The sequence below is a fragment of the Podarcis bocagei genome (genome assembly GCF_964188305.1).
Source record: "Podarcis bocagei genome assembly, chromosome: 12".
NCBI lineage: Eukaryota > Metazoa > Chordata > Lepidosauria > Squamata > Lacertidae > Podarcis > Podarcis bocagei.
The window spans coordinates 928,254-944,022 of NC_138137.1; the positions used below are offsets into that span (position 1 = coordinate 928,254).

The 15,769-nt window shown below is 45.4% G+C and overlaps 2 protein-coding genes across 3 annotated transcripts in view; one reads left to right on the forward strand and one right to left on the reverse strand.

Annotated features, from left to right (window-relative positions):
- The window catches only part of ADCY1 (adenylate cyclase 1), a 329,819-nt gene extending 328,423 nt beyond the window's left edge, over window positions 1–1,396 (forward strand). Inside the window, exon 21 of the transcript XR_014001150.1 lies at window positions 1,310–1,396. The gene's annotated coding sequence lies outside the window, so the exon portion shown is untranslated. The remainder of the gene's footprint in view (window positions 1–1,309) is intronic.
- Window positions 1,397–11,540: 10,144 nt separating this feature from the next.
- Window positions 11,541–15,769, reverse strand: part of IGFBP3 (insulin like growth factor binding protein 3) — a 40,532-nt gene continuing 36,303 nt past the window's right edge. For both annotated transcript variants that reach the window (XM_081165224.1, XM_081165223.1), the window contains one exon: window positions 11,541–12,465. In XM_081165224.1, coding sequence (XP_081021350.1) covers window positions 12,340–12,465 — 126 coding nt within the window. In that variant the 3' untranslated portion in view covers window positions 11,541–12,339. The remainder of the gene's footprint in view (window positions 12,466–15,769) is intronic.

Sequence of the window (15,769 nt, forward strand, 5' to 3'; positions counted from 1 at the left end):
TCCTGCGCCTTTCCCTCCGTCTCTGGGTCCTTCTGCCCCCCGGGGTCTCCTTTTTCCTACTCTCTTCTGACGCGGACCCCCCTGACCCTTCCGCCTCCTTGCGGCGGGCTTTGGGACCTGGTTCACTCTCTGGGCTGCTTACTGCGCCAGCTTCCGCTACATTTGAACTTGGCGCGCGCGCCCAACTCTCAACCTTCCTCTTGATCGTTTCGTCGCTCCCCGAGGTGGGCGTGACTACTCCTGACTCATGCCCTCCCTCCTTCTGAAAGCCTCCGGAACCCGATATCTGGTCCCCTTTCTCCCCGCTGCTCCCGGCTGGGTACGTGGGTCCCGATCTCCAACTGCTGCTCTCTGATTCCTCTCTGGACCCTTCTTCCTGGGGTGTCCCCCTGCTTTCCCCCCTTGCTCTGACCGCTGGCGCTCCCTTCTGGGAATCCTCGGACTCACTGGATAAGCTCGGCGATCTCGGTTCGTCATCCCCACTCATCTTTCCTTCGTATTCCTCCCCCTCGCTCTCTGTCTCCTCCCTTCTCTGCGTCTCTGCTTCTGAACCCCTGACATATATATATATATATATATATATATATATATATATATATATATGCAGGTTTTGGTGTCTTCGGGTGTCTTCCCGTGTAAGAGTTGGGGTGTCTAGGTGACGTTTCGACAAGGTCTCACTCGTCATCTTCAGGCTGGTGCTTTCGGCTTCTTGTTACTGGAACAGAGCAGGATCTCAGTGTTTGAGTTCCTATAAATACTGTTGAGGGGGTGTGGTGTATAGCCTCCAACGTTCTGGGCAGAGAGGAAGTTTCCAGGTTAGTGTGCCTTTTCTTCTTTTGTTCATTAATTACTTGAGGGATATCTTGAGTGATTTCTTGAGTGATATTCTGAGTACCACTTAGGAGGGTCATTAGGTGTGGATTAGTTGCTAAAGCTTTCGTGTCTTGACCTCTTGAGCTTGTGAAGAGTTTTTTCTGAGAAGATGGCTGTACTGCACTTAGTTGTGCTCTGGCTTGGCTTCGTGTATAGGGGCGAGCTGTGGTTTTGTGCCCTGTGCCAGCCAGATCTGTGTAGGGATTGCAGGGGGGTGCAGCATCCGGAGGTGCCACTATGGTTTGGCTACTGGATGGTGTCTGTAATTTATCTGTGGAGAGGGTCTGGGTTTGGGTCTGGTGTGGTTGATTGGAGATGGCGTTCTGTGTGCCTCTGGTTCTGGTGTCGGTTTTTGTGGGGAGGGCTAATTTCCAGATGTCTGGCAGGCGGAAGCCAAGCCAGAGCACAACTAAGTGCAGTACAGCCATCTTCTCAGAAAAAACTCTTCACAAGCTCAAGAGGTCAAGACGCGAAAGCTTTAGCAACTAATCCACACCTAATGACCCTCCTAAGTGGTACTCAGAATATCACTCAAGAAATCACTCAAGATATCCCTCAAGTAATTAATGAACAAAAGAAGAAAAGGCACACTAACCTGGAAACTTCCTCTCTGCCCAGAACGTTGGAGGCTATACACCACACCCCCTCAACAGTATTTATAGGAACTCAAACACTGAGATCCTGCTCTGTTCCAGTAACAAGAAGCCGAAAGCACCAGCCTGAAGATGACGAGTGAGACCTCGTCGAAACGTCGCCTAGACACCCCAACTCTTACACGGGAAGACACCCGAAGACACCAAAACCTGCATTCCTGTACCCGTGAAAATCTACGAAAGCAAATATATATATATATATATATATATATATATATATATATCCTGTCCATCTGGCTGGGTTTCCCCAGCCACTCTCCATGGCTTCCAACAAAAGATTAAAAATACATTAAAACATCAGTCATTAAAAACTTCCTTCAACAGGGCTGCCATCAGATAGTTGTTTATTTCCTTGACATCTGGTGGGAGGGCGTTCTATAGGATAGGTGCCACTACTGAGAAGGCCCTCTGCCTGGTTCCCTGTTACCTCACTTCTAGCAGTGATGGACCCGCCAGAAGGCCCTTGGAGCTGGACCTCAGTGTCTGGGTTGAACAATGGGGGTGGAGATGCTCCTTCTGAGGTATATTGCATAATATAAAGGTCAAGGTAAAGGTACCCCTGACTGTTAGGTCCAGTCGTGGACGACTCTGGGGTTGCAGCGCTCATCTCGCTCTATAGGCCAAGGGAGCCAGTGTTTGTCCACAGACAGCTTCTGGGTCATGTGGCCAGCATGACTAAGCCTCTTCTGGAGAACCAGAGCAGCACACAGAAACGCCATTTACTTTCCTGCCAGAGCAGTACCTACCGTATTTATCTACTTGCACTTGACGTGCTTTCGAACTGCTAGATGGGCAGGAGCTGGGACCAAGCAACGGGCGCTCACCCTGTCGCAGGGATTCGAACCACCAACATTCTGATCAGCAAGCCCTAGGCTCAGTGGTTTAGACCACAGTGCCACCCACGTCCCTAGAATTGAATAATATAGGAAAGAGCAAAAAGGTAAGTTCTCATTTCCAATGAGTGTGGGGGTTATACCGTAACTGACCCCAGCAGTGATGTGCAGTCGGTGGACTAGGGGGACTAGGCTAGTCTCCTAAATGTTCCTGGTGAATTAGAGTATTAAAGCCTGGTGCCCAAAGCTCAGGAGGCTCCTGCCCGGCTTAGAGAGGCGCAAAGTTCCCCTATGAAAAATTTCAGCACACACTACAGGTCCCCAGCAATGTCCCTGTCAGGGTGAGAGTCAAGGTTTGCTCCATCTAAACCATCCCAAGATTCAATCTATTTGCTTTCCTTCTATAGAATTCAATGGGATCTGAACATCTCTTAGAATACCCCAGTCCTGTTTGTTAGGCCTGGCCTGCTATCCTGGCTTTCTGCTTGCAGAGACTTAGGTTTTTAAAAAATGTACACAGCTCACTGGGTAAGTATGGAAAGAAGCATTTGGCAATGTGATTCCCAGTGCTATTTTTCTAGAAAAAGAGCTGCCAGAACTCACCATGAACGCCTTCCTCGTACTCTTATCATGGCAGCGGCTGAGAGGCGCTGAAACTAAGTTCTGGCAAGTTCTGACTGAAGAAAGCCCTGCTGATTCCACCATTTTCTTAAGCCACATGTTGCAAAATGACAGCTGCATCTGACAAAGAGACAAGGGCACAACATGGTGCAACCCCCCCCCCCAATCATGCGCTGTGCGTTTGTGAGGGCACCCTTTGCAGATTCCATAGCAGCTACGGGCAGGCTCAAGGGCCAGGCTGGTGAGCCCTGTTTTAGTCTACCTGCCTTTACCACCTTGTTCTGTGTACATGTGTCTCACATCCAGGCCATGTGATGTGAAAAATGCTACATGCAGATTCTTACGCCCTTTGTTCTTAACATATGCTTTTCATGGTTTATGTGAAAGTGATTAGCAATAATCAGGTGTAATACTGAAGTTTGTTTTATTGTGTTTTCATTGGGATCCTAAATCACAAGTGAAGTGTTTGCTTATTAAAATATTGAGCTGAGAACTGAATTTTAAAAAAAGACCAATGAAAGCAAAAAAAGAGGCATTAATTCACTTTTACACCATTCACTTTTGTGTGGGCCAAAAATAACAGAGCTAATTCCACACATGTTACTGAATTATGCCCCACACTAATTACAGCTGGCACCTAGGAGAACTAGGTTTTTAACTTTTTGGGTGGCATGAAAAACTTCCCTAAGCTCATCTTGATCATCCTATATGTATACAGTGGTACCTCTAGATGCGAACGGGATGTTTCTCCGGAGCCCTGTTCACATCTAGAAGCAAACATAACCAGCGACGGCACGTCTGCGCACGCCGCTTTGCGCCACTTCTGTGCATGCACATGACGTAATTTTGAGCATCTGCGCTTGCGCAAGCATCAAAACCCGGAAGTAACACACTGTATTTGCGTTGCCTGACCTTGTCCACATTGTTGGAGGTCAGATGGATCCCACAAATATTTCAGGTATAAACTGGAAAATCATTAGGCAGTTTGGCTTCTGAACAGGATTTCTGGGGACAGGGTGGGGGGATATTGGATGCTCATGTCATGTCTTTTTGAAAATTAAATACTTGCCTTAATTTAAAACACTGTAATTTAAAACACTGTAACATATTGAAGTAGAAAATATGGAGAAAATTCTGTGACCTTAACTTTGTGATAGCAAAGTTATACTGTAGATATACTGTATTCCAACCCAATGCCATTTGATAGGCTATCTGCTTTTTAAGGCAATGACTGTTTTTCTGCTTGCTCTGTCCACATAGAGCAGGCTTGCGGAGCATCTCCATTAGAACCTGCTTGGCAGGGGGTTGGACTCGATGGCCCTTGTGGTCTCTTCCAACTCTATGATTCTATGATTCTATGAACCTTCATTAGGCCACATTAGGAATCCTACAACTTAAAACAATGCTAATCCTCACCTGAAAACAGAGTGAGACTTCGGCCCAGCTTTTCTGGACTGCTCTCCTCTGAAAGAGGCGTGTTCTGCACATCACTAAGAGAGGAGCAGAGTCTTTGCCATGAAAGTGAATTATTGATCCCATTTTATAAACAAACAAACAAACACACACAGTGGTATATTTATTGAATCTCTCAAAGCAGTTTTCATAAAGGACTCCTTAAGTTCTGTGTGATTCTGGAATCTCCTTTCATGAATCAGGAAGCATGTTCTGAGTCATCCAAGAACTTTGCCAACACTGGAAAAGTAGCGCAGAGCACTTAAGCTCAGGGAGATCAACGAGTTTTAAAGTGCCCAACTTAACTTCTTGCTCATGGCCCCAAGATTCAGGAGCAGGAATCTATCACCCTTTGTAGAAATCAAAAGATACTTTCTTCTTGGAGAACCATCGTGTTTTATTTATATTTTTAATATATTTTTATTGCTGTCCAGGGATAGCTCATTCCCCACAAACCTTCAAATAATGACAAGCCAACTAGAAACATTGCTCCAGGCTGTGAGGCCTTTCAGAACATTTTTCCTAGGACAGAGGCAGAATGTGGCTGGCTTCTGCCTGCAATCGCCTCTCTTGATAATTGCCTAGTCCACATCTTCAGCAGATCAGAAATAAGGGCCAATATGCATGGCAACATGGTGCTCTTCCCTGTGCGAGGGCCCTCAGCCCCTTGTTCAACATCTTTATAAGTGGCTTGGACAAAGGAAATGAGGGGAGGCTCATCAGATGGGCAGATTTTTGCAAAAATAAGATAGGTGGTATACAAAAAGTTGTCATCCTTTTTCTTTCGCTATGTGCTTCCCTGGGGTCAAATGTTTTAATAATAGGCTCTACAACTTGAGAGTTACAGGCTGTGTCCAGTGGCAGCCTTGTCTCACAAAAAGTAATCAAATCAGCTCTCTTCACGCTGTTTATTCAGACCTCCTAAAGAGTCTCCTGTAGTAATGGAGAGATCTGGAAGAGAGATACACTTGCCTCTTATTTGCTCTTCTCCTGGAGACACCTAGTTTGGCTGTCCTAGGGGATTTTATCATCTATGCTGACACGACCTTACAAGGAGCCGCTCAGGACTTCATGGAAAGCATGACCTCCATGGGCTGTCCCTAAATAAGTCAGGCCCAACTCATAGCCACGGACATGCCTTGGACTTGCTGTTCACCTCATAGAATCATAGAATCATAGAGTTGGAAGAGACCAAAAGGGCCATCGAGTCCAACCCCCTGCCAAGCAGGAAACACCATCAGAGCACTCCTGACATATGGTTGTCAAGCCTCTGCTTAAAGACCTCCAAAGTAGGAGACTCCACCACACTCCTTGGCAGCAAATTCCACTGTCAAACAGCTCTTACTGTCAGGAAGTTCTTCCTAATGTTTAGGTGGAATCTTCTTTCTTGTAGTTTGGATCCATTGCTCCGTGTCCGCTTCTCTGGAGCAGCAGAAAACAACCTTTCTCCCTCCTCTATGTGACATCCTTTTATATATTTGAACATGGCTATCATATCACCCCTTAACCTCCTCTTCTCCAGGTTAAACATGCCCAGCTCCCTTAGCCGTTCCTCATAAGGCATCGTTTCCAGGCCTTTGACCATTTTGGTTGCCCTCCTCTGGACACGTTCCAGTTTGTCAGTGTCCTTCTTGAACTGTGGTGCCCAGAACTGGACACAGTACTCCACGTGAGGTCTGACCAGAGCAGAATACAGTGGCACTATTACTTCCCTTGATCTAGATGCTATACTCCTATTGATGCAGCCCAGAATTGCATTGGCTTTTTTAGCTGCCGCGTCACACTGTTGGCTCATGTCAAGTTTGTGGTCAACCAAGACTCCTAGATCCTTTTCACATGTACTGCTCTCAAGCCAGGTGTCACCCATCTTGTATTTGTGCCTCTCATTTTTTTTTTGCCCAAGTGCAATACTTTACATTTCTCCCTGTTAAAATTCATCTTGTTTGTTTTGGCCCAGTTCTCTAATCTGTCAAGGTCGTTTTGAAGTGTGATCCTGTCCTCTGGGGTGTTAGCCACCCCTCCCAGTTTGGTGTCATCTGCAAATTTGATCAGGATGCCCTTGAGTCCATCATCCAAGTCGTTGATAAAGATGTTGAATAAGACCGGGCCCAAGACAGAACCCTGTGGCACCCCACTAGTCACTCTTCTCCAGGATGAAGAGGAACCATTGATGAGCACCCTTTGGGTTCGGTCAGTCAGCCAGTTACAAATCCACTGAGTGGTAGCATAGTCAAGACCGCATTTTACCAGCTTCTTTACAAGAATATCATGGGGCACCTTGTTGAATGCCTTGCTGAAATCAAGGTAGGCTACATCCACTGCGTTCCCTTCATCTACCAGGCTTGTAATTCTGTCAAAAAACGAGATCAGGTTAGTCTGACATGACTTATTTTTCAGAAATCCATGCTGACTATTGGTGATCACAGCATTCCTTTCTAGGTGCTCACAGACTGTTTGCTTAATGATCTGCTCCAGAATCTTCCCTGCTATTGATGTCAGACTGACTGGGCGGTAATTATTTGGGTCCTCTCTTTTCCCCTTTTTGAAAATAGGGACAACATTTGCCCTCCTCCAGTCTGCCGGGACTTCGCCTGTTCTCCAGGAATTCTCAAAGATGACTGCCAGTGGTTCTGAGATCACATCTGCCAGTTCTTTTAATACTCTTGGATGCAGTTCATCTGGCCCTGGAGACTTGAATACATCTAAACTAGCCAAGTATTCTTGTACTATCTCCTTAGTTATTCTGGGCTGTGTTTCCTCTGCTGAATCATTTGCTCCAAATTCTTCAGGTCGGGCATTGTTTTCTTTATCGAAGAAGACTGAGGCAAAGAAGGCATTGAGGAGTTCAGCCCTTTCTGTGTCCCCTGTTTGCATTTCACCATCTTCTCCTCTGAGTGACCCCACTGTTTCTTTGTTCTTCCTTTTGCTACGAACATACCCATAAAAGCCTTTTTTGTTGCTTTTAACCTCTCTAGCAAGCCTGAGTTCATTCTGTGCTTTAGCTTTTCTGACTTTGTGTCTACACGTGCTGGCTATTTGTTTGAATTCCTCTTTGGTGGTTTCCCCCCTTTTCCATTTATTGTACACATCCTTTTTTAATCTTAACTCAGTTAAAAGTTCTTTAGATAGCCACCCTGGCTTCTTTAGGCACCTTCCATGTTTTCGTCTCATTGGTATTGCCTGACGTTGTGCTTTTACTATCTCCCTCTTAACAAACTCCCAGCCATCATGAACTCCCTTTCCTTTTAGTATTACTGTCCATGGGATCTCACCCAGCACTTCCCAAAGTTTTATGAAGTCGGCTTTCTTAAAGAGTCCTAGTATGCTTGGCTGCTCCTTTCCGCTGTATAGTAAACTTCAGAAGAGCATGATCACTCGCACCTAATGATCCTTCCACTTCTACCCCACGAACCAGGTCATCAACATTGGTTAGGACCAGATCTAAAATGGTTGTTCCTCTTGTTGCTTCTCCCACTTTCTGGACAATGAAGTTGTCTGCAAGGCCAGTGAGGAATCTGTTTGACCTTATGCTCTTGGCTGAGTTTGACATCCAACAAATATCTGGGTAATTGAAGTCCCCCATTACTACTATCTCCCTTCCTTTTGCATGCTTGGCCATCTGTTCCAGGAAGGCATCATCTATGTCCTCCGTTTGTCTTGGGGATCTATAGTAAACTCCCACAGTGAGGTCTCTGTTATTCTTCTCTCCCTTAATTTTGACCCAAATGCTCTCACTTTGGCTTTGAGGTTCTAAATCTTGGATCTCTTCACAGGTATACACATCCCTGACATATAACGTCACTCCTCCTCCTTTCTTGTCTGGTCTGTTTCTCTGAAATAGATTGTATCCCCCCATTATTACATTCCAATCGTGGGACTTATCCCACCAGGTTTCAGTGATGCCTATTATGTCATATTTAGTTTGCTGCACCAAGAGCTCAAGCTCATCTTGTTTATTTCCCATGCTTTGCGCATTAGTGTACAGACATTGAAGTTCATTAATCATTCCCCCATGTCTCTTATTTAAGGATTTTTTCCTCCCACCACTAGGTCTGCGTGCTGTTTGCTCCATTTGGTCTATGACATTTGGATGATCATCTTCATCAATTGATAGACTCCTACCTTCAGGAGCACTGTCTCCCTCCCCCACATTAGTCAGTTTAAAGCCCTCCTGATGTGGTTTCTGAGATTTTTGGCAAAAACATTCCTCCCAACCGTTGTGAGGTGCAGCCCATCGCTTGCCAGAAGTCCGTCTTCAAGAAACTGCAGTCCGTGATCTAAGAATCCAAACCGTTCCTGTTTACACCATTTGCGAAGCCAGCTGTTCACTTCCACTATTTTTCCCTCTCTCCCTGGGCCACGTCATTCAACTGGGAGGACAGATGAGATGACAATTTGTGCATTTAGTTGCTTCAATTTCCTGCCCAGAGCCTCATAGTCTCTTTTGATCTTCTGGAGGCTATTGCTTGCATCCTCTATGGATGTTGGTAAACTGACACTAAGCAAAAGCGAAACTAAAGAAGTGCCATGGTCAGATCACTTCCCGGTGCAACTGGACTTCTCCATGACCCTTCCCCTCTGCAGGGAGGTGGGACCTATTCGGATGGTCCACCCCTGCCACTTAATGGATCCAAAGGGTTTCCAGAGAGTGGTAGGGGATGCCATGTTGATGGCCATTCAGCTGATTCCCTGGTGGCCCGCTGGAATGTTGAGTTAACCAGGGCTATTGACTGTTTGGCACCGAAGCGCCCTCTCCGATTGCATGGAGCCTGGACAGCCCCGTGGTTCTCCATGGATCTGAGGGCAATGAAACAATCGCTGAGACGGCTAGAGCGCTGGTGGTGAATAACTCATTCTGAATCTGACCGGACACAGGTTAGAGCTCAATGTTGAGCCTTACCAAGTGGTGATAGCGACAGCGAAGAAAACCTTCTTCACTGCCTCTATTGCATCTGCAGAAAACAGCAGCAGGAGACTCTTTCAGGTGGTTTGCAATTTAGCGGAACCACCTGCTCCACCGGGGTTCAGTACGGGCCACATGATCTCCTGCAATGATTTTGCAAAGTTTTTTGCAGATAAAGTCACTCAGATTCGGGAAGAGGTAGACTCCACCGTGGGAGCAGGTCTGGGGCGGGAGAGTGCTAGAGTCCTGTCCTGTTGTGTGGGATCAATTCCAATCTGTTACCCCCGAGGATGTGGACAGGCTGCTTGGACGAGTGAAACCAACCACTTGTCTCCTTGATCCTTGCCCATTCTGGCTTATAAAAGCTAGAAGGAAGGGCTGGGCAATGGGCTTTGTGGGGTGGTGAATGCTTCCCTCCATGAGGGAGCCTTCCCAGACCCGCTGAAAGAGGCGGTTATTAAACCGCTTCTTAAAAAACCATCTTTAGATGCGGCCATGATGGCCAACTATCGCTCAGTCTCAAATCTTCCATTCTTGGGCAAGGTGATTGAGCGAGTGGTTGCTGAACAACTCCAGGCCATTTGGATCCCTTCCAGTTGGGATTCAGGCCTCATTATGGGACTGAAACCGCCTTGGTCGCACTGGTCGATACCATCGACCGTAACATCCTTCTGGACCGTCTTGAGGGGTTGGGAGCTGGGGGCACTGTCATACAGTGGTTCCGCTCCTTCCGCCTAGGCCGTGTTCAGAAAGTGGTGGTGGGGGATGAGTGTTCAGACCCCTGGGCTCTCACTTGTGGGCGCCTCAGGGTTCTGTCCTCTCCCCCATGCTTTTCAACATCTACATGCAGCCGCTGGGACAGATCATGGGGGTTTGGGCTGAGTGTTCATCAGTATGCAGATGATACCCAGCTCTGCCTCTCTTTCAAATCAGAACCAGTGAAGGCGGTGAAGGTCCTGTGTGAGTGTCTGGAGGTGGTTGGAGGATGGATGGCGGCTAACAGGTTGAGGTTGAATCCTGACAAGACAGAAGTACTGCTTTTGGGGGTCAGGAGGTGTGTGTGTCTGGAGGACTCCCTGGTCTGGAATGGGGTAACTGTGCCCCTGAAGGACAAGGTGCGCAGCCTGGGAGTCATTTTGAACTCGCAGCTGTCCATGGAGGCACAGGTCAATTCTGTGTCCAGGGCAGCCGCTTACCAGCTCCATCTGGTACGCAGGCTGAGACCCTTTCTGCCCACTCTTGCCAGAGTTGTGCATGCTCTGGTTTTCTCCCACTTGGACTACTGTAATGCGCTCTATGTGGGGCTACCTTTGAAGGTGACCTGGAAACTAGAACTAATCCAGAACTCAGCAGCTAGACTGGTGACTAGGAACGGTCACCGAGACCTACATTGGCTCCCAGTACGTTTCCAAGCACAATTCAAAATGTTGGTGTTGACCTTTAAAGCCCTAAATGGCCTTGGCCCAGTATAGCTGAAGGAGCGTCTCCACCCCCATTGTTCTGCCCAGACACTGAGCTCCAGCACCGAGGGCCTTCTGGCGGTTCCCTCATTGCGAGAAGCAAAGTTACAGGGAACCACACAGAGGGCCTTCTCGGTAGTAGCGCCCGCCCTGTGGAACGCCCTCCCAACCAGATGTCAAAGAGAAAAACTACCAGACTTTTAGAAGACATCTGAAGGCAGTCCTGTTTGAGGAAGCTTTTGATGTTTAATAGACTATTGTATTTTAATATTCTGTTGGAAGCCGCCCAGTAAAGCAAGATGAGCGCCGCAACTCCAGAGTCGTCCATGACTGGACATAACTGTGAGGGGCCCCTTTACCTTTTTACATGTATTTTCATCTCTGTCTCTGAAGTAACTAAAATCCTCCTTTTCCAATCCACCTAGTTAATGGCTTAATCAATCTTATAAACACTTTGGATAGAGCTGATCAGACTAGCCCAGATAAGGTTAATTTAGGAGTGAACACCTTTCCTGAACTGTAGTTAGACATATAGAGCACTTAATACAAATTAATATTCTTAGTATGGCAAATATAACTCTCATCTTAAAATAAGCTTCCCTGCTTGCTTTTCAAAACCCCTGCCATTTTTTGCTCCATGGACTTATGACATATCGAAAGGGTGAATACTACACTTATCTTGGAGATATAGATGCAGGCTTTGGAAAGTATTCTGGGGAAGAGAATTTAAAAGCATATGCTATAATGATTGTATAACATTTATGTTATATTTAAATAGTTTATTAAAAAAAACAATTATATTAAATACAGACTAACAGAATATTCATAACACAGTATATTTTACAGAAAAAATAGCCAAGTAGAAACATGTTTCTTTAAAAAAAAGTTCTTTGAGCTTTCTTTTTAATTAAATATTTTACCCGTGAAGATAAAAGTTTCTCGGCAGACCTGTATAAAGACAAAATAAAAATGCTTTTACTTTGAAACCTTGGATGTGATCCACTCCACACTATATTACTTATAAGTAATTTCACTGGAATAAAAATGAGCTCATGCTTAACTCCCCAACTGAAATCCAGGCAACTTAAAAAGTGCTTAGCTTGGATTGGGTCTTATCCAGTATGTTTAATATCTTTACAAAGCTTACAGTCTATAAATTCTTCAACACAGAAGGAGAGTTATCTTTCAGGATCAAATTGGTCACAGGCTGTTAATTAAAAAAAACACAAAAAAACACAAAGTCAGTGGAGACTCCCTGAATCCATTCTGAAGTGCCTTTTAGCCCTTTAAATTTTTTCTGGGTATCCATAGTGCAGATTTAGTTGGGATTTCAGAACTCCTTGTGTGGCAAGATGGAAAGCCAGAAGTGTGTCAGTGGCAGGTTGCAGCTGCAGAGACCACAGAGACTGACTCCCTGCAGTATAAGAAGGGACAAAACTCTGAGCTCGCAAGTCTAGCGCAGTCTATGCTGCAGCCCAGTCATTCCAAGGCTTCTGATAGTTAAAATGCCACACGCAGATTCCACAGAAGGTGGTGGATATCCCTCATTTGCTTTCTAGATTGTAGCAATGGACATCTCCTTTCCCCTTCCCATCATATCCAGGGAGTCGCTGCCCATATTTATCCACACACCAGCAGTATCCTCTTTTTCGGCCTCTGGATGGACGACACTGCAAGACAAAAGATGAGATTTGATTAGTGGCAACAATCAAGCCAAATGTTTTTGGTGGCATTATGCCTGATGTATAGCATGGAAGGCAGATTGAGAGTACATGGATCAAAACTGTAGGAGAGAAACAGCAGTGACCTTACTGTGGGAGTCTGCCATAGATCGCCAAGCCAGACTGCAGACTTGGATGATGCCTTCTGAGAGCAGATTACCAAACATTCAAAAAGGAGATATATAGTAGTCATGGGAGGCTTCAACTTCCCTGATCTGTAGAAACTCAAACTCTGCCAAGACTGTAAGGTTCAACAAATTCATCCATTGCCTCACTGACAATTTCATTTCCCAGAAGGTGGAAGAACCAAGAAGTCCTCAACAATGGGGGGGACTGGGACTGAAAGATGAAGCTGAAGTACCTGGAAACTTGGGAGGAAGTTTCATGATACAGAGGCAAGGGAAAGCTGTGAGTAGTCAGACATGCACTCTGGACTTTAAGGCGGCCAATTTCAAAAAGCTGAAGCAGTTACTGAGTGAGGGGCACCTTGGGCTCCTACCAAAGCTCTGCTTTCCCCCAGTTCAGTTAACCCACACGCAAAAACCTTGAAAAACTCTTTGGTGTTTTCCCTAAGTCAGAAAAATGTGCATGCATCTGGAGGGCATCAGCAATATCTAACTACTTCCAGCACTCTTTCAATGTTTTGCCTGCCTTCACTCTTAAGCATAGCTGTCAACTTTTCCATTTTCTTGCGAGGAATCCTATTTGGAATAAGGGAATTTCCCTTAAAAAAAGGGAAATGTTGGCAGCTATGCTCTTAAGACTTGTCCCACTTGCAAAATCTGCTCATAAAGCAGGATGTATAGAGAACTGTTAGTGGTGTGCTGGCATAAACACATTTCCCATAAGAGGAGCCATTTATCTGGGCACCTTAATGATGAAGGCACAATTCAGACAAGTCTATGCGCTTTTAAATCCCACTGATCTCTGTAGGAAAGGTTTGTGATAGTCATCAATGCTCCATTTGAATTCAGCAAAACTTAAATGGGTTATAACTTTGGGTGGATATTGCCCTGAGGACATTGCATGAGGATGAAGGATCCCTGGGGCCACAGGCACAGTCATGCATTTTAAGACTGGGTTGTAGGGTTTGAAACCTCAAGCCCAAAGGAAGTCAGAGAATTTCTCCTGAGCATGTGGTTTGAGACTCAAAGCCTGTGTTGTACATTGTCATCTTATCAGCGCTGCCAGTGCTGGGAAGGAGTGGAATTTTGATGAGCCACATAGAAGGCACACAATCAAAGTTTACTTCCAATGCCAAATGACTGTTAAGGTTCTAATTATCGCACCATAAAAGCTATTCATAGCAGCCCCAAAATGTGAAGAAGCCTTATAAATCACATTAGTGTGTAACATTACACACTGCAGCTGTCCACCACCATGGAGCTGCATCAACCTTTAATGAGTCTATGGTAACCTCATGAGTAAGGGAGTTGCATATGGACCCTTTATTTGGGAAAGAAAGGCACTCAATTTTTTTACAGGCCACAAAGGGAGCACATGCCTGGCCACTCTAGTTGCATCTGCTTGCCAGAGGAATTCCAGGCTTGCAGCTGACATTTATGAGCAGATACATAATCCCCTGCAACTGAGTTATCACTTCATATTGAAGGCCTACATGCCTCTTTCCTAATATACAGGGCTGTATTTGTAAATAAATAAAAATAATTTCTAGAGAAAGCATTATTCCCTGACATGATTTATCTAAACAGCAAAAGCAGAGGTTTGCTCAGAAATAATAATTTAGTAAAGATGGTGGGCAAGAAAGACTATTTTCCTGAACTCCCCTTTACAAGTTAAAAATAGCAAAGGTTATGTTTGGAGCACACATATTCGGAAGCATCTCAGGTGGGGATAGAAAGCTCTCTCTTTAATATCTGTGAACTGTCATATCATGTGTTGCTTGGCAAACCTCCTTCTGCCAAATTGTAGAAGTTGTTGTTCACATGTTAACTGATTATTATTATTATTATTACTGTTTTATTTATACCCTGCCCATCTGGCTGTGTTGAATGTTGATAAGGTTTTATGGCATAGGATTCAGAGAGCACCTTACTGCCAAAAAAATGGTTTTTTTTAGCATTGACATAGTTAGTTTGTTCAGGAGCGTTATATTTAGAGAGCGTGGCATGAATTTTGCCAGTCTTCACCTGGGAACACAGGAAGCTGCATTAGATGAAGTTAGACCACCGGTCCCCCTTATTCCACACTAGGGAATGCTGACGGACTCTGACAGCCCTGCCTAGAAACCCCCAGCCTAAAGTGGGCATCTTCGGCCTGCGCTACCTGCCCTCTGGCAGACACGTTGCACTAGAAGGAAGCTGCCCTTGAGGGAACAGAAGCCACAGGACCTAACAATCCTCTCTCTCTTTCTCTTCTAAAGAAAACAAAAAGGAAGGAAATAATGGATTATCTAGGACAAAATTATTCTTTTAGGCAACTTTAATGGAGTTACGATACCGGATTAGGACAGAAGAAAAAAAACCATAGCAAACGAAATAAATTACCAAACATTTTCTTCCAATTAATAGGTTTAATTTGTCTGAATGATGCATGGAAGTTTAAACACCCAATGGAAAAGGAGTTCACCCACTTTTCTGATCCTAACAACTCAGCAGGAAGAACTGATGGAATCTGGATTACTAAGAACATGTTGAGTGAAGTCCAAAAAGCTGAAATTCATCCCAGAACCACCCCAGATCACAGTTTGGTGGAAATTTTGTTAAAAGGAAAAGAGAGGAAATTAAGGTAAAGGTAAAGGTTAAAGGTAAAGCTAAAGGGACCCCTGACCATTAGGTCCAGTCGTGACCGACTCTGGGGTTGCGGCACTCATCTCACTTTTTTGGCCGAGGGAGCCAGCGTACAGCTTCCAGGTCATGTGGCCAGCATGACTAAGCCACTTCTGGCGAACCAGAGCAGCACACAGAAACACCGTTTACCTTCCCGCCGGAGCGGTATCTATTGATCTACTTGCACTTTGACGTGCTTTCGAACTGCTAGGTTGGCAGGAGCTCGGACCGAGCAATGGGAGCTCACCCAGTTGCGGGGATTCGAACCGCCGACCTTCTGATCGGCAAGTCCTAGGCTCTGTGGTTTAACCCACAGCACCACCCGCGTCCCTGGAAGAAAGTTACATTATGCTTATCCCAAAACAAGTTGATTTAACAAACCTAACTAATTATAGACCAATCATATTGCGCTTCTAAACAATGACTACAAAATGTTTGCAGACGTTTTAGCCTCCAGGGTCAAA